We start from the raw sequence: 25,933 nt of genomic DNA on the forward strand, positions 1-25,933 counted from the left end.
GGGACAATGGCTATGCATGAGGACATCATGCCTAGTAGTTTCATCACTGTTTTGACCTGTACCTTTTGTTTTGGGTGCATGGCCTGTATTACATTGTGAAATGCTTGTACCCTTTGTGGACTTGGAGTGGCAATCCCTTTTGTTGTGTTGATTGTTGCTCCTAAGTATTGTTGTGCTAGACACGGCTGAAGGTGTGACTTGTTGTAGTTGAGAGAGAAACCTAGTTTGTGAAGGGTTTCTATGACATACTTTGTGTGTTGTGAGCACCGTTCCTGCGTGTTGGTTTTTATTAACCAATCGTCTAGGTACGGGAACACATGTATTTGCTGTCTTCTGATATGAGCAGCCACTACTGCCAGGCATTTTGTAAAAACTCTTGGCGCAGTTGTTATCCCGAATGGCAACACTTTGAATTGGTAATGTACCCCTTGGAATACAAACCTTAAGTACTTTCTGTGTGAAGGATGTATCGGTATATGGAAGTACGCATCCTTTAGGTCTAGTGTTGTCATGTAATCTTGTTGTTTGAGCAATGGGATTATGTCCTGCAGTGTCACCATGTGAAAGTGATCTGATTTGATGTAGATATTTAATGTTCTGAGATCTAATATAGGTCTTAGAGTTTTGTCTTTTTTGGGTATGAGAAAGTACAGTGAGTAGACTCCTCTTCCTCTCTGATGAATTGGTACTAACTCTATTGCCTCTTTTTGCAACAACGCCTGAACTTCTAGTTGTAGAAGATCTATGTGTTGTTTTGACATGTTGTGTGTTTTCGGTGGGACATTTGGAGGGAATTTTAGAAATTCTATGAAATAACCATGCTGGATAATGGCTAGGACCCACGTGTCTGTTGTTATTTCCTCCCAGTTATTGTAGAACTTGGTTAGTCTCCCCCCCCACTGGTGTTGTGTGTTGGGGATTTGTGACATGTAAGTCACTGTTTGTTTTGTGGAGTTTTGGGACTTTGGAACTTCCCTCTATTCTTTGGGAATTGTCCCCCTCTTTATTGTCCCCAAAAAGTTCCCCGCTGGTATTGGCTCTGATAAGTGGGCCTTGTTTGTGAGGTTGTGGGTTCAGTGCTTTGTCCTCGAAACCCCCCTCGAAATTGTGATCTTCGAAATGTGCCTCTGCTGTGTGGGGAGCAGAGTGCGCCCATGGCTTTGGCCGTATCAGTGTCTTTTTTAAGTTTCTCTTGTTGCGCTCTTTTTTTAAACTCCTTGGGCAAATGTTCTATAAAATGTTGCATTTCGTCCCAATGAGCCCCGTCATATCTCGCCAACAAGGCTTGTGAATTGGCAATGCGCCATTGGTTGGCTGCTTGCACCGCCACTCTTTTCCCAGCCGCATCGAACTTACGACTCTCCTTATCTGGAGGTAGTGCATCTCCTGAGGTGTGTGAGTTCGCCCTCTTGCGTGCTGCACCTACTACCACAGAGTCTGGTGTTAACTGCTGTGTGATGTACACAGGGTCTGTAGGTGGCGGTTTATATTTTTTCTCCACCCTTGGAGTTATTGCCCTTCCTTTGACAGGCTCTTCAAACACTTGTTTGGAGTGTTTTAGCATTCCAGGTAGCATGGGGAGGCTCTGGTACTGGCTATGTGTGGACGACAGTGTGTTAAATAGAAAGTCGTCTTCAATCGGCTCTGTATGCAGGCTAACATTATGAAACGCCGCTGCCCTTGACACCACCTGTGTGTAGGCGGTAGAGTCCTCAGGTGGTGACGGTCTGGCTGGATAACAGTCGGGACTGTTATCTGACACTGGCGCATCATAAAGATCCCACGCGTCTGGATCATCCTGACTCATCCCTGTATGAGTTGGAGATTGCATCATTGATGGAGTGGCTACCGGTGATGGCTGTGGAGAGCGTTGTGGAGATGGTGGCGGGGTTACTTGTTTAGCCACCTTTGCCTGTGGCTGCTTGTCTTTCTCTTGGAAGGCAAGTTTTCGTTTCATCTGAATAGGAGGGAGAGTACTGATCTTCCCTGTTTCTTTTTGGATGTGGAGCCTTCTTTGTGTGTAATCTGGCTCCATGGACTCTAGTTCCTGTCCAAATCTATGTGTTTGCATTTGTGAGGACAGGCCTTGTTCCTCTGTGTAGGAACTTGTTTTCGGTTCAGAGGCCGGATGTTTCGGTACCGAAACCTTTTCGGCTGCCTTTTTCGGCTCCGACGCCACTTTTTTGCTCTTCGGCGTCGTGATCTTTCGGTGCCGACTTGCCTCAGTGCCGCTCTCTCGGTGCCGAGATTGCTCTGACCCGGTGTCGAGTCTGCTCTGTGCCGGTATCTCGACCAGAGTCGGATGACTTCGACACATGCATGCCCTTTTTCGGTGCCGATGCTCGGTCACCTATTTTTCGGGTTAAGCCATGGCCTGCCGGCGGTGGCGTCCCCTGGGCTTTTATGGTCTTTGCGTGAGTTTTGTGTATTGACGTCTTACTCACGGTTTTCGGCGTCTGTTCAGGTTCGACCTCTTCCGAGTCCGAATCCTCGATGGAGAAGGCTTCCTCTTCTTCTTCCATCTGTTTTTGTCCTGTCGACACCGACGCCATCTGTAGTCTTCTTGCTCTTCGGTCCCTTAAAATCTTTCTGGACCGAAATGCTCGACAGGCCTCACAAGTATCCTCCTTGTGTTCTGGAGACAGACACAAATTACAGACCAGATGCTGATCTGTATAAGGATACTTGTTGTGGCATTCGGGGCAGAAGCGGAATGGGGTCCGTTCCATTAGCCTTGAAGACGCACGTGGTCGGGCTGACCAGGCCCCGCCGGGGAATCGAAAACCCCGAAGGGCCACCGGAGCTCTTCCAAATTCGGTGTCGATCTGTTGTAACTAACCCGATACCGAACGCAAACAATACCGTCGAATTTTCCGAGTTTTTCACTAACTTTCCGAACCGAAGCGCGGAGCGAAAAGGAACAAGTCCGAACCCGATGGCGGAAAGAAAAGAAAACAATCTAAGATAGAGTCGACGCCCATGCGCAATGGAGCCGAAAGGGGAGGAGTCCCTCGATCTCGTGACTCGAAAAGACTTCTTAGAATAAAAACAACTTGTAACACTCCGAACCCAACACTAGATGGCGGGATGTGCAAAGCATGTGTATCTGCAGCTACACATGCCATCGAACATATATATATAGTAGGCAGTGTAGCATGGCGCTCCCAGCACATCACTCAGTGAGTGACTACTACTGACCGGACCTTATGGGGGCATTTCTCTTGATCCATTGTCTGCTGTATTGCGGGGTACAGAGCTGATAAAGGGAATGACAAGAGACTGTGGGGGAAAACACTGTCTTTTTGGACACTGAATTGATTCCTGCCTGCTGGCCCTTATTAAAAAAAAAAAAAAAAAAAAAAAAAAAAAACACTGCGACCGGTGCATGCTTGCAGTGCCCGCAGCTGAGACATGTGTGGAGCAGTGGGAATACGCTGTCTGCTGAACTGAACCCACACAAGTTTGCAAATTCGAAAGCTAGTAATCTTGTGAGATAGGAATGCTGTTTGTGACAGCGTGCCTTCGGGACCACATATAACGGCGCGGGCAAGATGGACAGAGGCGTTTGAATATGGACACCAGGAGCTCTAATAGACTGACTCAAGAGGCTCCCCTGGATCAGGAAACCCACACTGGAATCTACATTACTGGTAATGCAGAGCATCCTCCAGTCTATTGATGGGGAAAAAAAAAAAATCGATACTTTAAATATCCGAAAGGACCACGTCTGCAAAACTTACAGTCCGCCCGACTTGCAGAAGCTGAACAGTGAATATCTAGACAGATGGTGATCTACACTAGGTTAGCACAAAATGTCTCAATATGGAGAAGGCATTAGGTCTAATTCAAGCAAGGAATAACGACTTGGTGGCGTGTTCATGTCGCAATAATTTGTGCATAATTGGGGTGCCCAAGTCAACAAACACACGTAAAATTGAGTTTTATGTCGTAACAATGCTGAACTCCATCTTTGGCGCTACAGCCTCTCCTGGCTCCTGGTAAGAGTGCATCATTCCCTCATGTGGCGATTGCTGTCTGGTACATCTTGCATAATCAAAACGAAACTTATAAAGTAATCAAAAACAAGATGCGGTTCTCTGTATGGCGTGCAACAGAAGAGACGGTCTACCAAGGCAACAAGACTGCATTCTATCCGGATTTCACAATGGCAGTTCAGACCGCTCCAAAGGAATTCCTACCAGTGGAGCGACTTCTGCAAAAAGCTGACATTCCCTATGCTATGCTATATTCACCACATCTTTGGATCGACTATAAAGAGAAACAAAGCATTTTTTGCAGCCTTTGGAGACGTAAAGACTTCCTTAAATCCCTCACACTACAGAAGCAAGATTATCAAACCAATGAACCAGACCAGGATGAACTGTAAGGCACCACATGGATAAGTCTGCCTCCGGCACAGCCGTCAGGGCTTTTGCACGGTTGGATCGAATGTGCTGAGGGTCATATACCTCAAACTGGAAAGGCAGCTATACCTCACTGACATAATGCTATGTGGGACTAACGAGGCATGCTATTCTTATCTCCCAGCCACCTCTGCCCACCTGGAGTGATTTGAAGGGTCCTGGCGACCCCCTCGGGAGGGAGTACCCCAGATGGACTTGATAAGCAGAAATACATGTACTGTTTGGTGTCCTCAATTTATTTTTATTTTTTTACTTGTTAGCTTCCAAGGGACTGTCTTTGCCAATATTATCTTATCTGCTGAATTGGGAGGGGGCGGTGATTGTTTGTGTGCTTATCACCTGTGTAGCACCCACACTACCAAACATTCCATATATTATGTGCTGTCTTTTATTAACACTCAACACTACTGTACCTGTTCTTATTCAAGCCTCTCCAGGTGGAGGGTGTGGGGGGAGGTGTAGGGGGGAACAGGGGGAATAAAGTGACCCTGCTCACATGGAACATAAGAGTGGGCTTAACAACCATAGGAAAATTAGATTAGTACTCCACTCCCTAGACCGGCATGACATACAGATAGCACTCCTACAGGAGACACACCTTACATGCCTAACCGATATGAAGGTGGGCACGAGGCTCATTGCCTGACATAGTCCTACTCCCTGTATGCCAGGGGTGTTTTAATCCTGGTGAAATGTGGAGTCCCCTTCAAGATCACACACCATAGGTCTCAATTGGAACTATATGCAGAGGAACTGCCAAGACAATCCAGGCTTAAGGACATATGAGCCCCTTAGTGGAATATCTGCTGTCAGTGTTGGACGAACCTGTTGCCTCTGCTGACAGAGACTGGCCGCTGGGACACTCCGGAGAATTAAATACGTTGGGTGATGCTGTTAGGGTTTTCTCTGAACCGGCTTCAATACTACTGTGTCTCAATTGGTAATGTGGGGATGCTACTGTGTTTGTATATGTTGTATCTGACCCATACATATGGACCTTGCTGTATTGCAAAACTTGAATAAAAAAAATAAAGTGAAATGGCTCATCACAATAATAAATAATAATAATGCAACAATACTTCTGCAACCAAATAGGAGGTTGAGTGGAAAGTGCATTACTTTGGGTTTGGGGTGTGCAAGCTGAAGTTAAAAAAGCAATGCTCATCTTGACAAGCTTTTCAGGACAGACTCAAAAGAAACTTAGCAACACTGTGGAAGTAGAAGTAAGACAGGCATATCCAGCTCGTGTGAAGTAAGAGCGAAGTGTGCCCGGCTTTGGGGCACCACAATGTTGTCAAGCCTGTTACCTCCCGTCTTGGCAGAGTAAAGCCGTACGCAATCCAAGCAGCCTGATCCCCTCTTTGAATCCCTCATGAGAATGAATGGCACAAACATTTCTAAAAGCAAAAATGCACCTTAAACCAAAGCAGTGCTTATAGAGTAGTGGGGACGCTTGAAAGTTTGGTATAATACCTTTTTTGCTGAAAAAGAGAAGCACGAGGAGCCATGGTACTATAGGTGACCTTAAAGTCACTTAATTGAGTCATTACTTCTAGCACAGTGAGAATCCAAGAAAAACAGCACAAAATATTACAGGCACCAGCCAGCCCAATTTTCTGGGGTACTGCAGATGGAAGTTCTGAATTTGGCTAACATGGCAGTGTTGAAATCACTCATCTTAGATAGGAAGTCCTGGTTCTGAATCAAAACATTTACTGACAAAGGGCCCCAGAGAGCTGGAGGATTAACTCGAAAAGCATTTGGTTGGTATGTGGAACATTACAGTGCTGCTTAGCTCTTTAAAACAGAGCTTCTACCACATCTTCAATACCACATCCTTTTTGGAAGAGAAGGAAGGCTGAGGCCCAGCAGAGGAATCCTGGGTTGGTGAACGGGACAAAGGAAAGGGTAAGTTGTCCTCCATGAAAACAAACTAATGAATTACGAGTGGATGCTCACCACCAAATGGTAACACTTTGTTCTCCAACTCATGGAATCTTGAAGCAATGTGACCAAAGTCACAAAGATTGTCTTTTTTAAATGCTGTGGGTTCAGGGTTTAAGTGCCAAAGGACCTGCAAGTGCATCTGTAAAACTTTAAGCATAAGCAACAAATAAGTGGGTCATTTTGACAAAGAGCCAACAACTAGATTCTTTAGGTGTGGTGTTTATAACTAAAGTTGGGAAAAACTTGACCTTACATTGAGTTTTCTCCATTCCTTTATTTTCCTTCCACTTGTCTTTGTTTGCTTTCGGTTCCAAAATTCTGCTAACATAGGTGTAGGGCTGGCTATGGAGCAATTGAAATAAGTCTATGGAGAAACAGGGAGGTGTGTTACTGTGGTAGGGGAATACATCTCAACAGTGCATAGCAGTTTTCATCCATACCTTTCTAAGAGAGGGTGAGGGGAAGCAAAGGTACAAGTAACAATATCATTGCGGCTTTAGGTCCGTTATAGACCAACAGCATTTGCATACTCAGGCCGTCTACTGATTCAAAGTGTACCAATAATCAATTTTGGAACAAGCCACCTACTGCTGATAGTTGCAGACCCCCAAGTAGGACAATGTCTACTGAACCAAAGCCATAGTTTAGATTTCCTTTCTCACCACCATGTTTGGTTCTTGAATATGACCTCACCAGTCCCTTCGTGCTTCACATCTATATACACAAATATCTCTGTGTCACTTCAAATCAATAATTACTCCTGAGCCTCTTCATGTCAAACCCAACAAGACTGTGAATGCTTAAGAGAGGGGGAGTGGTGGAAAATAGCACCTTTCAAAGAACTGAAGAGGCCTTTTACGAGTCCAAGAATGGAGTTGAGGTTGGAAGCTGGGATCAAGAGACTCAATGAGAGATAAGCATGAAAATCAGGCCTAGTCCTATGGCCAGCAAGGGCCACAGGACAATGTGGACCTTGCTAAGGAGGTTTTTAGTAAATTAGCTAGAAATTCTGCTCTTTGCAAAAAGCAGGATATAAGATCCTACAAAAACACTAACGTACAACCTATTATATTATTAATTTTGCTAGACTTCATTCTGCAGTTATCCCTAAATAAATGCTGTTGATTCACATGCTTTGCACAAGCCCACCATCTAGTGTTGGGTCCGGAGTGGTACAACTTGTTTTTCTTTGATGAAGCTTTTCAAGTCACTGGATCGAGTGACTCCTCCTCTCAGAGAAACTGCACACGGGCTCGAGTGCTTTGTTAGGTTGTTTTCTCCACAGGCAGGAGAGTGAAGTAGTGTGAAAGAGTAAGAGAGAAAGTGATGTCCATGCAATGTATCCACATATGTACAATATTTACATGTTAACACAATTGCAATAGCTGTAGGTGTCGGGGGAGGTCGCATGTGAATCTACAGCACTACATGCCACGAACAGATGTTTGCAGGTAAGTAGAATTTTCTGTTCAATGGCATGTGTGGTTGTAGAAACACATGCTTTGCGTAGACTGTAAAGCAGTCCTTCTATAAAGTGTTGGCTAGCGTGCAGGAGTTGCAATTGTTTGGAAAAGTGTTCTAGGCACTGCTTGCCCAACACTGGCTTGTTGACGTGCTAGTACAACTACACAATAGTGTTTTGTAAAGGTATGTGGTGTAAACTACGTAGCTGCTTTACAAATATATGCTAAAGGTACTTTACTAATAAATGCCATTGAAGCACCCTTTTCCCTAGTGGAGTGTGCGCTAGGTGTCACTGGTAAATGCTGTTTTGCTTTAGCATAGCAAGTTTGAATACACTTGACTATTCATTTAGCTATACCTGTTTTTTGATATAGGGTTTTCTTTGTGGGGCTTTGAAAAGGCCACAAAAAAGGTTTGCTTTTTCTGAATTATTTTGTTCTACCTTTATAATACATAAGAACCTTTCCGTAACAGAATCAGGTTGTGGAAAGAAAACTGGCAATTATTTTGACTGATTGATATGAATTAGTGAAACTACGTTTGGAAGGAATTTAGGGTTGGTTTGAAGAACTACTTTATCTTTATGAAGATGGAATCTTCTAAGATTAAAGCCTGGAGCTCACTCACACGTCTAAGTGAAGTGACAGCCACCAGAAAAGCTCCCTAACATGATAGAAATTGCAAGGGGCATGCATGTAATGGCTCAAAAGGGGGACCCAGGAGCCTTGTGAAAACAATGTTAAAGTTCCAGGATGCTGCCGGAGGTACCCTGGGTGGAAATAGTCTTTAAGTCCTTCCATAAATGCTTAAATGACTGAAACTCTAAATAAAGAAGTATGCTGTCTGTTTTTAAGATATGTAGCTATAGCTGCCAAATTAAGTCAAACAGATGTGTAAGCTAAATTAGCTTTTTGTAAATGCAGTAAGTAACAAACAATCTCTTGAATGGTTGACTTTAGAGCGTCAATATTTTTTGGCTGGCAGTAGCAGACAAAGCGTTTACACTTTGCTGCGTAACATTGTCTAGTTGTGGGTCTACACGCTTCTTTAAGAATGTCCATACATTCCTACGGTAGTTGTAAATATCCAAACTTTATGACCTCAGGAGCCATATCGCCAGGTTGAGTGACTTGGGGTCTGGATGTCTTATTTGTCCTTGGTTCTGTGTTCAAAGGTCCGGCTTGTTGGGGAGCTTCTGGTGTGGAACTAGTGAGAGACTCAGAAGTGCTGTGAGCCATGGTTGGCGTGCCCATGTAGAAGCTACCAGTATCATGGTGAGGGAAGATTGTCTGAGTTTCCAAACTAGAAAAGGAATGAGTGGGAGAGGCAGAAAAGCATAAGCAAATATCCCTGACCAGTTCATCAATAGAGCATTGCCCTGAATCTGAGGGTGATAGTACCTGGATGCGAAGTTTTGGAATTTTGTGCTTTTGTCGGAGGCAAATAGGTCTATTAGAGGTGTTCCCCACTTTATAAAATACTGCTAAAAGACTTGCATGTGGAGTTCCCATTCGTGGGCTTGTTGTTGCATTTCATCCTGCATAGCAGGTCTGCAAACTGACTGTCTGTTCCTGGGAGATACTGTGCCACTAACTGAAAGTGGTAATGAATTGCCCATTTCCATACTGTCTGTCCAAGATGGGACAGCTGAGATGATTGTGATACCCCACCACCCTCCGCATTTTTGAAGATAATACATCTAAGTAATGCTGTCTGTACGTACTAGCACTACTTTGTGTTGCAAGTTTGGAAGGAACACGTTCATTGCTAGGAAGACTGCCTGCAGTTCCAGGTGATTGATGTGTAAGGACCGTTGAGTGATATCCCGTAAACCTTGCACTGTGAGGTTGTGGAGATGCGCTCCCCAACCAGTTTGTGATGCGTCTGTTGCGAGAATAATCTGAGGCCCAGGGTCCAAAAAGGGTTGCCCTTTCAGAAGGTTGGTGGTATTCCTCCATTACAGAGAGCGGCGAGCCTGGCTGTTCAAAAACACTAGATCTTCCAGTTGACCCTTTGCCAGTGACCATAAACAAGAGAGAATCTGTTGAAGAGGAAGCATGTGAAGTCTGGCAGGAGGTTCGATGGCAATACAAGATGCCATCATCCCTAGCAGACTCAAAGTCCTCACTGTGTATGAGTGGTTCTCTGTTAACTGAGAAATCAATGAGTGAATAGTTTGAACCCAGGCTGGGCTTGGGAAAGCTAGCGCCAATTGTGTATTGAGTACCGCTCCTAGATAAGGTTGTAGCTGAAGCAGTTGGAGATGGGATTTGAAATAACGGATTGTGAATCCCAGAGTGTGTAGGAGATGGATTATAAGTTGAGTGTGATGTTGACATTGTTGTAACGTGCTGGCTTTGATGAGCCAGTCGCCCAATTAAGGGAAGGCACGAATGTGTTGTCTCCTGAAGTGTGCAGCAACTTCTGCAAGACACTTGGGAAGCGGTTGTGATCCCAAAAGGTAAGACCTTGAACTGGTAATGTTCTTCTGCAACCACAAATCTGAGGTATACGCGGTGTGCTGGATGGATGGGAATATGAAAATAGGCGTCTTTTAGATCTAGTGCTGTCATAAAATCGCCTTGTTGGAAAAGGGGAATGACATCCTGAAGAGTGACCATATGGAAATTCTCTGATAGAATGTAGTTATTTAATGGCCTGAGATCTAGAATTGGCTTGAGTGAACTGCCCTTTTTTGGTATAAGAAAGTAAAGTAACTGGTTCTATGGCCACGTTGAGGAGAAGAGAATGCACTTCTTTGAAAAGAGTGAGATGTTCCTGTGCAAGTTTGTGAGTGCGAGAAGGTATGTTTGTGGGAGTGGAAATGAACTCCAAACAATTACCATTTTAGATAATTGAAAGAACCCACTGGTCAGTGGTGGTGCCTGACCACTGTGGGTAAAAATGTTGAAGTCTTCCCCCTACAGGAGTGGTGTGAGGTGATGGAAGGAGGAGGCAGCTACTGTCTGACAGCAGAGGCGGAGCTTCTAGAAGTGGATGGTTTTCCTCTGCCATTAATATTTCCTCCATAGAAAACTCTATAGAAACCTCTGGTGTAGGATTGAGAGGTGGTCTTGGCTTGTGTGGAAGACTGGTCTGTAAAGGATGACTGAAATCCTCTTGTGAAACCTATATATATATATATCTAGTGTGGTATCCACTTGTGGGCCAAAAAGGTGCTCTTTATCGAAAGGCATGTTTAACACTGCCTGCTGTACCTCTTGCTTAAACCCCGAACACCTGAGTCAAACAAGTCTTCTTATAATGACGCAAGTATTAATGCTGCATGCAGCAGTATCAGCAGCATCCAGCGCATAACAAATAGAATTATTTGAAATAGCTTGTCCTTCGGCAATAATTTTGCAACTCCTTTTACAATGCTCCTCAGGAAGATACTGAAGGAAATCTTCCATTGCATACCAATGGGCCCTGTCATAGAGTACTAGCAACGCCTGCTCGTTAGCAATATGCCAGTGGTTGGCTGCCTGAGCTGCGATTCTTTTGCCTGCTGCATCTAACTTCTTACTTTCTTTGTCAAGAGGGGGGAGTATCTCCTGGAGATTGACTATTTGCTCTTTTACGTGTAGTTGATGCAGCAATAGAATAAGGAGGAATCTGAGCCTTTATAAACAAAGGGTCTGTGGGTGCAGGCTTATATTTTTATAGACTCAAGGAGTGATAATTCATGCTCTTACTGGCTCCTTAAGGATCTCAGTGTGTCGAAGCATGGCTGGGAGCATCAGAAGGAACTGACTCTATGCGTTGTGGCAAGGGTGTCAAATAGAAAGACTTGCTCAATAGGGTCAGTGTACAGTGGTACATTGTGGAAGGATGCAGCCCTGGCTGTGACCTGTTGATATGAGGTGGAATCCTCAGGGCGAGATGGTCTAGCTGGGTAGAGATCCGGATCATTGTTATGTTATGTATATTTGTAGAGCGCAACTAATACTCAAAGGTGTCTAGGGGCTGGGCTGAAAGGCTTCATTAGTACTGCTGAGCAGGGCCTAAGGGCAAGATAAATGCAGCATCTCTTTGAACAGACAGGTTTTCACAGCTTTCCTGAAGGCTAGTAGGGTGGCAGCAGAGCGTTCCATGCTTTGGATGCTCCTCGAAAAAAACGTCTGCCTCACCAGTTGAGCTGTTTGTAGCTAGGTACTAAAGAGAGCATGCGAGATGCAGACCCGTGTGATCTGCTGGTTTATGCCAATTAATGTTTTCCTTAGAAAAATTAGGGCCTTGATTATTTAGCGCTTTATATGTAATGCAGAGTGTCTTAAAGACAATTCTCTGCCTTACAGGAAGCCAGTTACATTTTCTGACATCAGACACTGGAAAATATTTGGAAATGTTAAGAAGTAAACGAGCCACGGCATTTTTTCAGAGATTGAAGTTTGTTTAAAACTGATTGTTTACCATAAAGTACTAGACCATTGTAATAGTCTATCTTGGCCATTACTAAGGAGGTGTTGGCTAATTTCTGTAAGTGACATTGGATAAGTGGTATGATCATTTTTTAGTGTCCTGAGTATAAAGAAGGCTGACATAGTTATAGATTTTACATGATCGGCAAAAGATAGTTTATTGTCGAGCAGGGTTCCCAGATTAGGTGTTTTAGAGACTGGGACTGATAAAGGGCCTAGTCCCTGTGGCCAACAGGAGTCTGTCCAAAAGGACAGGTTAACGCCCAAAAGGAGCACTTTTGTTATGTTGGAATTTAATCTCAGGCAATTTTCTGACAACCATGTGCCGATGGCCCACATGCAATCGCAGAATCTGGTCCCAGTAGTAGGATCAATGATTGCGAAAGAAACGACTATTTGTGTATCGTCGGCGTAAGAAGTGAGAAACCATATGATCTAATTAAACAAGCCAGGGATTTAACAAACATTAAACGATTGGGACTCAGGGAAGAGCCCTGCGGAACCCCGCAGGGAATAAAAAATGATGGAGAAACAAATTTGCAGAGACACACCTCTTGAGGGCTATTAGAGAGGAACGACTGAAGCAGGGACCCGGCTGCCCGGAAATTCCAATGTCAGCAAGGCGTTCCAGCAGCAGTCCATGTTTGATCATGTCGAAAGCTGCTGACAGATTAAGTAGGGGAAGGGCCAACTGTGGCCTCAATGAGGACTGTCTCCGTGCTATGATTACTTCGAAACCCACACTAAGGGGGTTATTCTAACTTTGGAGGAGTGTTAATCCATCCCAAAAGTGACGGATATACCACCAGCCGTATTACGAGTTCCATAGGATATAATGGACCCGTAATACGGCTGGTGGTAAATCCGTTACTTTTGGGACGGATTAACACCTCCTCCAAAGTTAGAATAACCCCCAAAGTGTCATCAAGAATATTATTGGTGTTAACATACTTCGTCAGCTGCCTATTTCTGATGTGTTCAACAATTTTTGCTGGAAATGGGAGGCGGGCAATTGGATGGATAGTTTGGGTCCAGGTTGGGTTTCTTTATCAGAGGAAGCCCCGAAGATTTTTTCCAAGAGTTCAGAAAAGAGGTAAGTTTGAACATGGCCTGGAATATGTTAAGAAGGGCAGGGGCGATAATCTCAGCAGCTAACTTTGTCACTTTAAGGCAGTGGTATTCAAACTTTTTAATGCTGCGCCCCCCCAGTTGAAAAATAAAAATCATTGGGCCCCCCTCAGAATTTTTCACAATTATTTTAGAAAGATGGCAATGTTTAAATAGGTCTAAACCTATTCAAACATTGCAGTTAAGTACTGTTACCTTTTTAAAACTTCAATAACATGCTTCTGCTTGAAACAAAGGCATGTTATCTGTATAATATTTCTTTTGGCCAGAGTTTGGCGCCCCCCCCCGGATCACTTGAGGCCCCCCCAAGGGGGGCCCGACCCCCAGTTTGAAGACCTCTGCTTTAAGGGGAGAAGGGTCAAGTGGTGATCCACAATAAGGTTTTACACTTCCTCATTTGTAGGGGGCTGAAAACCCAAAAGACTAGGTCCTTTGGTTTAGGAAGGGAACGAATTCGGTAAGTTTATGGTGATGAAATTATTATATACTTTTTTTGTTGAAGAAATTAGCTAGCTTGTTACAATAAGATTGGTTAGGGCTGATTGTCACGTCAGTAGGAACTGTAGTCAGTTTGGTGATCGTATTGAATAGTGCCATGGTGGAATTAGCTGAAGCTTTGTTTTTCTTAGTAGAGTATGCCAACCTTTTCCGTGGCAATCAAGGCTTTATATTGAACTAAGCACTTTTTATAATTAGTCATCTCTGTCTCACTATATTCCAGCCTCCATCTTCTCTCCTGACGCCTGCAACTTTGTTTCATGGCAAGGAGTTTTTCAGAAAACCACAGGTGGTAATATTGTGTCTTTTTGGTTTATTTGGTTTAACCAGAGCCAGGTTTCGGGCAGCAGAGTCTACCCAAGAGGAGTTAGAAGCTAAAGCTTCTTCTAGGTCATCCGAAAGAGCTGGAAAACAAGCAGGTAATAATTTGTTAAAATGGAAGATTGAACTTTGTTCCAATGCCAGAGGGCACAATGCACAGGTCAAAAAGAATAGCATGGTGATCTGACCATACCATAGGGAAGAGACCAATGAGGCCAATCACTGAGTTGTTCCTGAAAATTCCATCTAATGTGTGTCAGGCTGCGTGTGTGTGAGACCAGTTAAATGGTAAAATCAGAGTGTAAGATATTAGCTTCTAGCAAGAACGCAGCACTGGGGCCCGGTGCTCAGTAGATGACCATGTCTCTGAAGGTCTGATTATCTGAAACAGCTATGGAAAAGACGAAAGCCTCACAGCTTGAGTATGGCACTGGATTGCATTGAGTTGGAAGTTCTGTATTATATACTATAGCTAATCCATCACCTTACTTTCCCAGTCTACCTACACAGAAAATGTCAAAGTCGTCAGGTATGGCAGCAGGGCCAGTGGAGGAGTCGGCCCATGTTTCAGTGACAAAGACAAATGAAAGATTGTGTCTCTATCATTAGATGCAGCTCTACAGCGTGTCTGAATAATGATCAAGCGTTGATGAGGAGCTTGTTTTGCCCCCCCTTTGGGTTTATTAGGCTGGGATGTCGGATGGATCGTGTTAAACATGGTATTAATATTGGCTTTCTGAGCGTGGAACCACTGCTGATATAAATGTCAGTCGCATTGCTGGCAGACAAATGGATTAGGAATATTGTTAAGGGAGGGGCACTAGGTGGTCACAGACATTTGTGTTACCTGTATTCAGAGTTAACAGCTGATCACTTGAGTAAATTATTGTAAGGTCATGATTGGAGACATGTGTCTCAGTTTGCTCGTTATGTTTGGGGGGGGACACACAAATTACACACCAGATGTTGAATGGTGTGGGGGAATTCTGAATGACATCAAGGGCAAAAGCAAAATGGAGTCCGTTACATTAGGACTGCATAGCCGGATGCCACATGGAGGATGTAGGCCCAAAGAGGGGCGCAGACCCCCGAAGGGCAGGGAGTCAGTTTTGGAATTAATAATCAAACTAAGAAGAGGCTGTGTGAGAAAATGCGATCAAAACTTTACTGTCGCAGGAAGGAAGATGGAGAGAAAACTGTTTTGGACTTGATCGAGCCAAGAACTCAGAGCAAGAGGAACATACGTCCGAACCAGACAGTAGAAAACAATCTAACATAGGACTTGATGCCCATGTGCAGTATCACTGATTGGAGTCACTCAATCCTCTGACTCGAAAAGCTTCCTCAAAGAAAAACAAGCTTTACTACTCGAGACCCAACACTAGATGGCGAGCTTATGCAAAGCATGTGTATCTAATACCACACATGCCACTGAACCTCATAATTCAATGTTTTATTATGAGGTTCAATCATAATTCGCCTTCAGTATCCCTATTATTAGAATGGAAGGCCCTCACTCACAAAGGTGGCATGCTTCATCATAGGGTCTGCTGCTCTCACAGCCAAGATTGCCCAGTTACATCTAGGTAGGCTCTGATGCTGGAGATCTTTCTGGTGATCTTATATAGGGAACTCCATTGTGTGTTAAGAAAAGAAAGCACATGAGCTACCACCCAAGTACACCGTTTGAAAAAATGGCTGAACCGTGGGGCTGGGTGCATGCTGGTTGCGAGTTAGACCCACAAAATATCCGCAAACCAACCACCACCAATTAGAGTGCCACCAGAACACCAGTAAGTCTGCCAACTTTGCATGTAAGTAAAGCTATGTTACCGCTCCACCTGGTGCTACCGAAGATTGTGTGTAGGATCTAAAAGGCAACAGAGTCCAAATGAGAAGTGTATAATATGATCAGGTGTCTCGGGTCTCTTCAAAAGACGTTTTTAACACAAATTGTATATCTTTTTTCAGAAACCATGGAAGCAATCTCCTACAGTAAGAACGGAAATGGAAAAGACCTTTCTAGTCACTAATCTGAATAACTGTTTTTAGAGGAAGTCAACAGCGCAATACAGGGAAGCAGGAAAAAACAGGAGACAGTAAAGCAAGGCAGACAGTACAACCCTTCTGCTGAGTGCAGACAATCTGAGTTCAGGAAGGTTCAGGGGAATGAATGATAACCGTGAGTCACTCTCCTGAAGAAGAGTTCTGGAGTGCCTTACCTAAAGGAATGCGAGAAGGGGTGAGCCCTGGAAAAGGTCAAAGCAGAAAGGCAGCAGCAAGAAAGAGAAAGAGAGATATTTCAGTCTAAGCAATGCAGCAACATAGGTTCCCCATTACAATCCAACCAACCCCAAAAACATGCAATGAGGTGAGATCACAGTGCACCATAACTACACATCGTGCACACAAATCCATGTGAAGGCTGCCATACATACAGCATGGTGCAAGACCAATGACCAGACACAAATCACAACATATCCAGCCCAGGCTTCCTACATGCAACATGTGATTTTAGAACACCAAATGTTTAGACACCAAACACTTACAAATCAACCCAAAGATATCTTGTACAAATCACGAAGCATTTGCAGCACATCACATGACTAGACAGCAAGGAGATTAGCAAATGCATTCCAGGCAGCCCGTTGAAGACATTTAATCTCATTAAAAAATTATGAAAAAGTACACATTACACTGTCCACTTCCAGAATGCCCACATGTAGATTGCAGACTAGACAACAGGCATATTTTTATGGCAGATACATCTCTTGAAATTACTCCTATAATTACACTTCCAGCTAATCTCAAAATGTAGGATGAACAACCCTAGCAAACCACACACTGAGAGCAAGCACACATCAAACAACCCTGGACTGACCAGCTTGTGGAACAAATAACAGGAAAAAACCCACAATAAGAACAATTGCACCTCTAAATGCACCATCAGAACACATACACACACGTAGGTTAGGGAACCAATGACATATCATGACTTCAACAGAGAACCAGCAAATCTCAAAATCCACATACAGCCCACCATAAAAGCACATCTAAGAACCCATCTCTCCAAACAACTGCTCAATAAAAATACAAACCCAGCCCAACAAAAATGAAGGATAAATCCCCTTACCTACATCTGTAAACTAGAGAGCAAGCACAGCAGTCACCCAAAGCATTTCCACATTCAGGTAAGAGGTGGCAAAAACAGGAAGTACTGACAAGACAGGATTCAAAATTCTTTACAGGCCTGCTCTACATGCAGCTGTAGGTGAACACTGATAGGGCATCATATCTTTACTAGGCATAAATACCAAAACAGAGAAGACCAGACACACTACATTTTGGTAAACAAAGCATGCATCAACACTGGCCTTTAGAACACTGCCATGCAGCAATTGGCAACCCAGAGTACATTAGACACTGACAACAAAGCAATATTTTCTGAAAAGAGTGGAACGAGAAACTTGACAACATCTAACAATAACTTCAAAAACCTAAAGAAAGCCAAGCAGTACATTCATGCAATTGTAACTCATAATGCAGACACAGAAGCAAAGCAGAAAGGTTAGCAGTGTTTCATGTCAAGGATAGGGCGAGCATGCATTTAAAAGACACTATTTGCCCATATGGAAACAGTTCCGAGTTAAGAAAGGTTTGAAGCCATTCCATGCATAAAATATTAAAATTAGGCCATTTTTTCCCCTTTACCTTGCAGCAAAATACCCATCCCATATCCAGGTAGTACACTAACTGAATCAGTGCACAAAGATTTCCCTCCCCATATAAAAGAGTTCTTGGGTCCCACACTTAAAATCACGCCATCTTTATCTAACTGAAAACCATTTAATAGGACTGGTAATAAAATCACAGCTTTGTACCTTAAGAATCCCTCTAGTCCCAGAAACTAGTTCCCAAAACACAAAGAAGCACTTCTATTGAGCCATGGAAAAACTGGCCATTCCTGTGATGTACACATAGTAACTGATTTAATCACATTTTTAATAAATACATGTCTCCCAATAACGGTGGAATGTCTAGCAAAGCTCGTTTTAAGCATCTTCAATCATGCTAAGCCTCAACATAAAAAATAATTATATCTCCAGATTTTATGGTTCTCAAATGGGAGACAAAGTGTGCTAGAAAAAATAATTACAAACATTTACAACAGGAGTACTCTCTACAGATTCACATACAAAGACATTCCCTGTTGCCTCAATGGAGGATCTTCTAAAATGTACTAACAGTAGGGGTCTGACATTATTAAAAGGTAGCTCTTATTTAAGCCTGCCATGGTTGATGCCTATCAAACGATGAGCACAATAGGCCATTTGAGCTTCAATCTCAAAACGGTACAGGACTGTGTTCATTTATAATTGGTACATATGGTGCCAAAATAATTTTACGTAATGTCTTCTAAGCACAGAACCTGGTGGAGATTTACATGCTAAGCAGCAAACATCAGGTAGAATGTTTTGAACAGATTACCACATTAACTTGTTGGAAATCAGAGCATGAGTGATTTCACCTACGCTTGCTGCAGTATTTACTCTAACGAACTCTTGTAGAGATAGTCTCTAAAGAAACTAAAAATAGTATTCGTGTTTTCGGTAAGTTAAAAAAAGTTAGTCATGCAAGGATGTCTTCCTTTGGAACCATATTCTTTTGACAACAGATCTAAAAGGCTAAAAAACATCCCCCACCCCCACAAAACACTTTGATCCTATCCAAATATAACACCGTTTTTAGAGTGAGACATGTGTAAAGACTGCGTAGTAGGAATCTTATGAATAAGAACCAAAAAAAAGAAAGCATGATTGTGAAAAACCAGGAAACATCATAAGACAAATCATGAATTTCACTGTAATCTGTAGCAATGCTTTCAGGTATTTGTTCCTTAACATGAGGCGGGGGTGTGGTGTTTAGTGTGTTTATTTGTGTAACAGTTTAAATCAAGGTTCTATAATTTTGGATAAAGCAATGTTACATTCCCAAATGGGATCTGAGCGCCTAACTGGAAGGAATTTTCTCATCAGAGATAGATTAGATAGAATAGGATAGACAGACAGGACATTTTTTATCAAATGATACTTCAAAACGGCAATTTCATCCAGCTTCTTCTGACAGGCTCTGATAGCTGACATACTGTATCCAAAGGAACTATTTCCCCCTCAAGATAGGGTAAAATATCCCCAGCATAAATAATCAGCAACAAATGCTTCTAAATTGACATACTTGCCACCTGAAGGAATAATACCACCTATTAAAAATTCTGAAATAGGATTGTGATGATGTACGAGCTACAATAAACACAGAGGTTCTGGACTAAAACCACAGCACTATCCCCCCTAAATAAGCACAGCAGATTTGGTCCCCTGGGCAGATTAATATATAGCACTTAGGAAAGACTCGTCAGAACACGGGGCCTGGCTGCAACCATGAGGATCATCTCGCATCTACTTCCAGTCTTGGCGGCATGGTATTGCAAAATGTATGCATCAAGTAGATTCACCACATCACACAAGAGAGACATATTGATTGGGATTTCATCCTGTCAACAAGGCATCCTGACTACCATTGAAGGGGAGTACTAAGTTACACAATTACACTGAATGATGACGCACAGAGCTGCCTACTATGACAGTTTTTTCTAATCAATTTTCAGTGGCTACAATAGTCACCTGGGAAAATTCCCTTCCACGGACACACAACATTTCTTGCTGCCCGTTAGGACTTTAATATTCACTTTTGTTCTGCCATTTCACATCTCCTAACACCTCTTAATCTTGGACTGAGGGAATAAAGGCGCCTTCATCATCATTCATCAAAATAGACATTTGTGCATAAATGTGGATATAGATGCCTCTCTAAATAGAGGTAAAATTGGCCCTGCCCACCCAAAGTGAAACCTAAACTACTGTAGTATCTTTGTAAAAACTGTATGGTATAATTTAAGTATTCTACCACCTTAAATCTGTATCTTCATACAAGCAGAACATGGAAAAACCCTAAATTATTGAAAGTAGGCAATAAATATGTAATGGGCAGGAAGCGTCAGTGCAAAAGCTGCCTTTCAGTTGTGATGACAAAACAGTAAGAAAATGTATGCTTGTGCTAGTTAATACAAGTTACGCTAAGTTGCAAAGCCTATATGCTTGTTCATAGATATACCCCACAGTGAGGTTTCTTGGTAGTATTTGGGAATGAAGAACAGTTGCAAACAATCTACAGAAAGGTGAGGTAATGCCATGTCAGTATTAGAGAAGAAGCAGAACCACATTTTTCGTATTTTCTTTTATATGCCTGGGGCAGGAAAAGAGCCACAGAGGGAGCAAAAGTATCAGACTGAAAGTAAGTAAATCTAAAGTATATATTCTACCTGCTGGGTCACAACAAACTTTTCAACATTATCAAACCTTTCCCTTATCCTCCAGTATCCACTCAAGGAGCTGGATATTGGTGGAAGACTAGACACTGCCCAGTGGAGAAGAAATAAACCACCTCAGAAACGAGTTTCTAGAGCCGGCATGAAAAGAATAGGCATGCACTTTAAAATCACCGAGTGTCCTATTTCTATTCCTGAATAATCAGGGACATTTAAAGTCAGAAAAGGTGCCTTGTTGTTTTGTCCTAAGTTGCAAAATACATCTTCGTCACTCTGCTAGTTAAGCACAGCGTGGAAGGATGCAATCTGCTGAGGACTGGAAGTTGCCATCCAAATAATGTTAATGTGTTTCTGCTTGACAGTTTGTTTATAAAGACATAGAATGGCAATGTGTATCCATTGGCTCACAGGGAATAAGAAATAGAATAATGGTAGATCTTTCCGATCTCTTCAAACACCAACTTCTAGATCTAGACTCTTCCCAGTTCGGCACCACTGTCTTATCCATTCAGCGGGGGAACACTGGACACCACCTAACTTAATTCCTATGGGAAACAAAGCCTTAAAACTGCACCCAATGCTGTGTCCTTTACCAATGGAAACTGGGAAACCATGGTTGGGAATCCATTGCTATATTTGATAACATACCCTCTTGCACACTGAACATTTCAAAGAACAACAACTATATGTCAGAGACCAGAGATTGAACATTTATGGTAGTAGAAGGTAGAACAAGCCACTGAGGAGGACACAGAGAAGAGGGAAGCTGAACTAATACAGCCAACACACCTATGTAAATTTGAGAGGGTGATTCTGCAGGGAAAAAAACAAACGAATTTGCTGTGCCACAAAAAATAAGAAACAGAAGAGCAAGGCTGTATCCTGTATGAGAATTACAAAGAGATGGAAGTTAACCTGCTACCAGACAAACCCAAGAAGTGGGAGGGTGGGGGACAAGGAGGTGGGTCAGCAAAGGCCATGTAAGAAAGACCAAGAAATGGGAGGACCCTGCCCAGAGCAAACTTATCCCTCTGAAGAAACACACAACATAATGGAAAGCTAGATCACACAGGTTGGGAAAACGACAATCTACAGGTGAAAGCCTAGTGTAAGAAGTTGTATCTCGCAAGGAAGACACATAGGTGCACATGCAAACACGCACACACATTGGCCGCCTTGTCCAACAGGAGAAGGAGGATGAATTCAATGACAAAAACAAAGGAATGAGAAGATCCTTTCTACAGAGAGCGACAGTATCAGAGGGAGCACAGGGGAACAGGACACCTTTCCACAGGCCACACAGGAGCACATAAGGCCACATTCTATGTGAAAAACACAGAGATGAAAGGGCACTATTCCACAGGAAAATCACACAAATCCTGAGGAGGTACCAGTTGAAGAAAGATATGAGAACCAGGTTCTACCAGAGGAGCACATAAGTGCAAAAACTGCCCCACTGTAGGAGTTTGTTTGGCTCTGTAATAGGATGAAAAATAGGGCGTGTGGACATACTCCAAAGAGGCCACACATCACGGCAAACCCAAGCATCTCTGATCACATGTGGCACAGGGGAGCCTGCATACAGCACAAAGGCTGTGGAAGATGCATCATGATAAATTGTGCATCTGGCACTAGTGAAGGAAAGGCTCTATTCAAACAGTGGTGAGAGATGTTCTCAAATGACTGCGTCAGATGGGCAAAAGCCAATAAAAGATTACACATAACTAAACAGGTGTGGGGGCAAGACAGGGAAGGATTGTATTAACATCATGTGGAGCATGGGGGTAGACAGACATTACAGAGAGGAAGGCTACCTGTGATCAGAGATTTCTGCCAATGCTTACCACCCGGGTCCCTCCAGCTGAAGGATGGGCCTCCTGCCCAAGAGTGCGGTCGCCAGTCTGCATTCCAGCCAATGACAGTGTTAGCAAATCATCACACAACTAGGATACATCATTACACACTCAGTGTCTGTATGCAAAATATAGGGGTGGAGACATAACAAATGGGGGAGAGGGTATGCGTTCCAATTATATAGGAACCAGACAGTATGATCATTACAACATCAATTCAGGTCACAGGCAAAGAGAAAGTACTTTTTGAACGTACTCCTTTCTTGCTATGGCCTTGCATACACTTTTAGCCCATAGTTGAAATTCTGCAACAACCCCCTCGCAAGAAGCACACTTCTATGAAATGTACACACTACAAAAGCATATAGTACAACAATCAGAATAGCTCCATATGTCAAGTATACACCCACATCAACCATTGTAGAGAGTAAGTCAGTTCTAGAACACACAAACAATTGTCATTTACTCTAAAATAACTGCCTTTTATTACTGGCACACAATTTCCTATATACTCAAACCTCCACATCTGCATGAATAGAAATGCTAACTTCTACTGTTAGCTACTGCTGCCAACAAGCTCTCTATGGCTAAACCTACATTTCTATCATCTTAGCTTAATGGCTATAAGCCTTCCTAGCACAGCTTTTAATTCAAACACGCTTCGGTGTTAGAGGTTGTTGAGACACACACACCTGCAGTTTTACACTCCCCTTGGCCCCAGGAGACTTAAGAGTCTACTGACTCGGGCCGCCATTTCCACTACTACCTTGACAGTGTTTGCTCACCATGGACTTTAGCACTCCAAGTCTACCAAGCTTCCAACCTGCTTTGCAAAATCTTTACTGGTGCTACATCGAGGCCAAGTCTGATCCCTGCACTGGAACACTCAAAGGCTAGATGTTAAAAAAACAATCTATGCAGACCTCAGTCTTGAAGGTGGGAATAAAGACTTGAAGTTTCAGGGAGGTTGCGGAGAGACCTACCTCATGTCACCGAGTTTCCTGGTGATGGCAGTGCCCACAGTAGAAAGTGCAGCCGAGGTCTTCTGTCCCGCCTGTGACAGGGTTTCCTGAGTTTTCTTGTAGCTGCAATGAGAAAAGAAACCGAGAACTCCCAAGTGAACTCTAGTGAGTGTTCAGTAAAGAGATGTCAAGCAAGTGTTTTGTGTGATGTGGAAGGAGTTGAACCAGAGCTTGGGTTAGCCAATTCCAATGAATACATTTGTCTAAATGTCAGATAATTATATGTTTCACATTTTGGATCAACTACGCAACTAAGGGGGAAAAAGAAGAGAGCTCCGCTACATGAGGTCAAGAGTCACATCACATGACACTTGCTTGTCACCAGGTCAAATAGTAAATGCCAAAAACAGCAAGAAGGTTACGGAAGAAATAAGATTAGCTTGTTAGGAATGAAAGATAATAAATTCACCACCATCCAGCTCCAAATTCCCCAGGTCGCAAAGAGTCCCTGGCCGCTTTCTCACATCCACCACAGACTGAAACTGCAGCCCAGCTAAGATAAGTGTTAGTTACAGAACACCAGGAGCCAGCAAGCATGCCCCCAAGCCTATAGATGCATCTCATGTCCAATCAAAACATCAATGGGAAATTAATCAGCTTTGTTCGGTCGAAAATCAGAGAAGCCACCTGCTAAATACATTGGTGCATGCTGCTGACTCTGTTAAACAAAAAGAAAAGGAAGCTGGGTGTAGAAGCCTTCTAGTGTGATTTGAAGTCCCGGAACAAAAAAACAAAAAAAACACAAATACATGCGCACAAAAACACACCCCAAAACCATATATTGATAGGTATATGGACACACAGACACTTCACTTACAAGATACCCCACCCTACATTTAAAGTCTCATTAGGGAGATGGCAGCATTTTATTCTTGGCCTCCTCACATGTAACTAAATTGCATGGTCCTGGCAAACGATTATTTTCCTAGAATGTGGTTCCTTTATCTGCCAAAAAGAGTCTATTTTCTGTAAATGTCGTTTATTCTCATGTGTATCACAGTAAACTTGCAGGTACAGAGTACACAAATCCATACAACCATCAATAAAAGGTAAGGGTTTAACTACGTTTCTAGTTCAGACTGTCAACCATGACAGTGCTATGTGGTGAAAGCTTTTTTTTTTATTTTATTTTTTTAGAGAGAAGCATTTTGAATGAAATTCTGTCCTCCTCCTATACTCATAACTAACTGCCCTAGAGAACGGAGGGCCTTGCAGGGGTCCTCCGATTATCAGATACAACAGACCATACAAGAAAAGGACATATGCTCCTTATATAGGAAGGCAGTGTTTATTCCAGAACCTGTGACCGTCCATCAGCATTCTTCATTTCAAGAGTGAGGACGGGCTACGGCAAACAGTGCCCCCATCACAACTGCATGAAAAGGCATGCACTGCAACAAATCTGCTGGAGATCTGAAGTAGGACAAATGATCGCCCTCAACAAATAGTCACTTTACTGGGCCATTAAACATGGATCACTGCAGCAGGAAGCGTGCAGGAAAACGAAGCTCATCCAGGACTCTGCAAGAAGGAAGCATTAAAGTGAACAAGGAAATCCTCCAAGGAATTTCTGGAAGGAAAGTCTTCAGGGTTCAGACATTTGACGAATTGAGGCATACGCAGGTGTCTGAGCAGGAAGCTCTTGAGATGCAGATTTCCTGCACGGGAAATGCTCTAAACAGTGAATCATCCACACTAAGGATTAAGGTACAGGTAAATGCTGCTCATAACAGTGCACAGTAGAGGAAGCTAAATTCTTATCTTTATAAAATAAGGCTTCCAATTGCCAAACTGCATACAAAAGTTGCCTGCATTCAACTGTACAGATCCATTTTAATGTAAACGTTAACTATCCTTTCACAAGTCACTAACAAATCACCTCCAGTACAAGCTGTAATTCACATTTCAATAACCATAACCAAAAAGCTCTTCTCCTAACTCATACCTCATGCCTAACCTGCAGACCTTCTAGCCTTTCACCACAAAGTCCTTTTGCAATTACAAACAAGTTGCTTTGCCATTTTATGTTGTGCCTGAACTGCCAGGCCCACCAAGAAATAAACCCCAGAAAAGCAATGAAACAGCAAAAACGACAATGAAATATTTAATATAATTTCAAGAGTAAGTGATAAAAATAACACAAAATGTAAAAACGAAAATGACATCTTTTGAATGTTTTAAACGTGTTAAAGGCACAGTCACCCCGCTGATTACAGGTGATAAGAGTGACTTTTAGGAAGGCGATAAGCAATACTGAAGTGAGCATGAAAGTTACTTTGTGCACACCCATGTAGTCTGTGAAAAGGTTATACATTTCGAAAGTCCACAATTTTTCGAGACTGATCATAATGGACTGTCTAAAGGGAATATCGGTCACCGGCAGAAATAAAATTTTCATTCTGCATTTTAGGTTTATCAAAGTGTTTCAACCACAGATTCTTCAGGGTGTGCATCATGATACGTATGTTTG

The 25,933-nt window shown here is 42.9% G+C and overlaps 1 protein-coding gene across 6 annotated transcripts in view; it reads right to left on the bottom strand.

Annotated features, from left to right (window-relative positions):
* TPD52L2 (TPD52 like 2) overlaps nucleotides 1–25,933 on the bottom strand; it is a 130,144-nt gene that overhangs the window by 35,135 nt on the left and 69,076 nt on the right. For all 6 annotated transcript variants that reach the window (XM_069243257.1, XM_069243258.1, XM_069243255.1 and 3 more), the window contains one exon: nucleotides 23,425–23,526. In XM_069243257.1, coding sequence (XP_069099358.1) covers nucleotides 23,425–23,526 — 102 coding nt within the window. The remainder of the gene's footprint in view (nucleotides 1–23,424; nucleotides 23,527–25,933) is intronic.

Source organism: Pleurodeles waltl, chromosome 7 (genome assembly GCF_031143425.1).
Source record: "Pleurodeles waltl isolate 20211129_DDA chromosome 7, aPleWal1.hap1.20221129, whole genome shotgun sequence".
NCBI classification, from domain to species: domain Eukaryota; kingdom Metazoa; phylum Chordata; class Amphibia; order Caudata; family Salamandridae; genus Pleurodeles; species Pleurodeles waltl.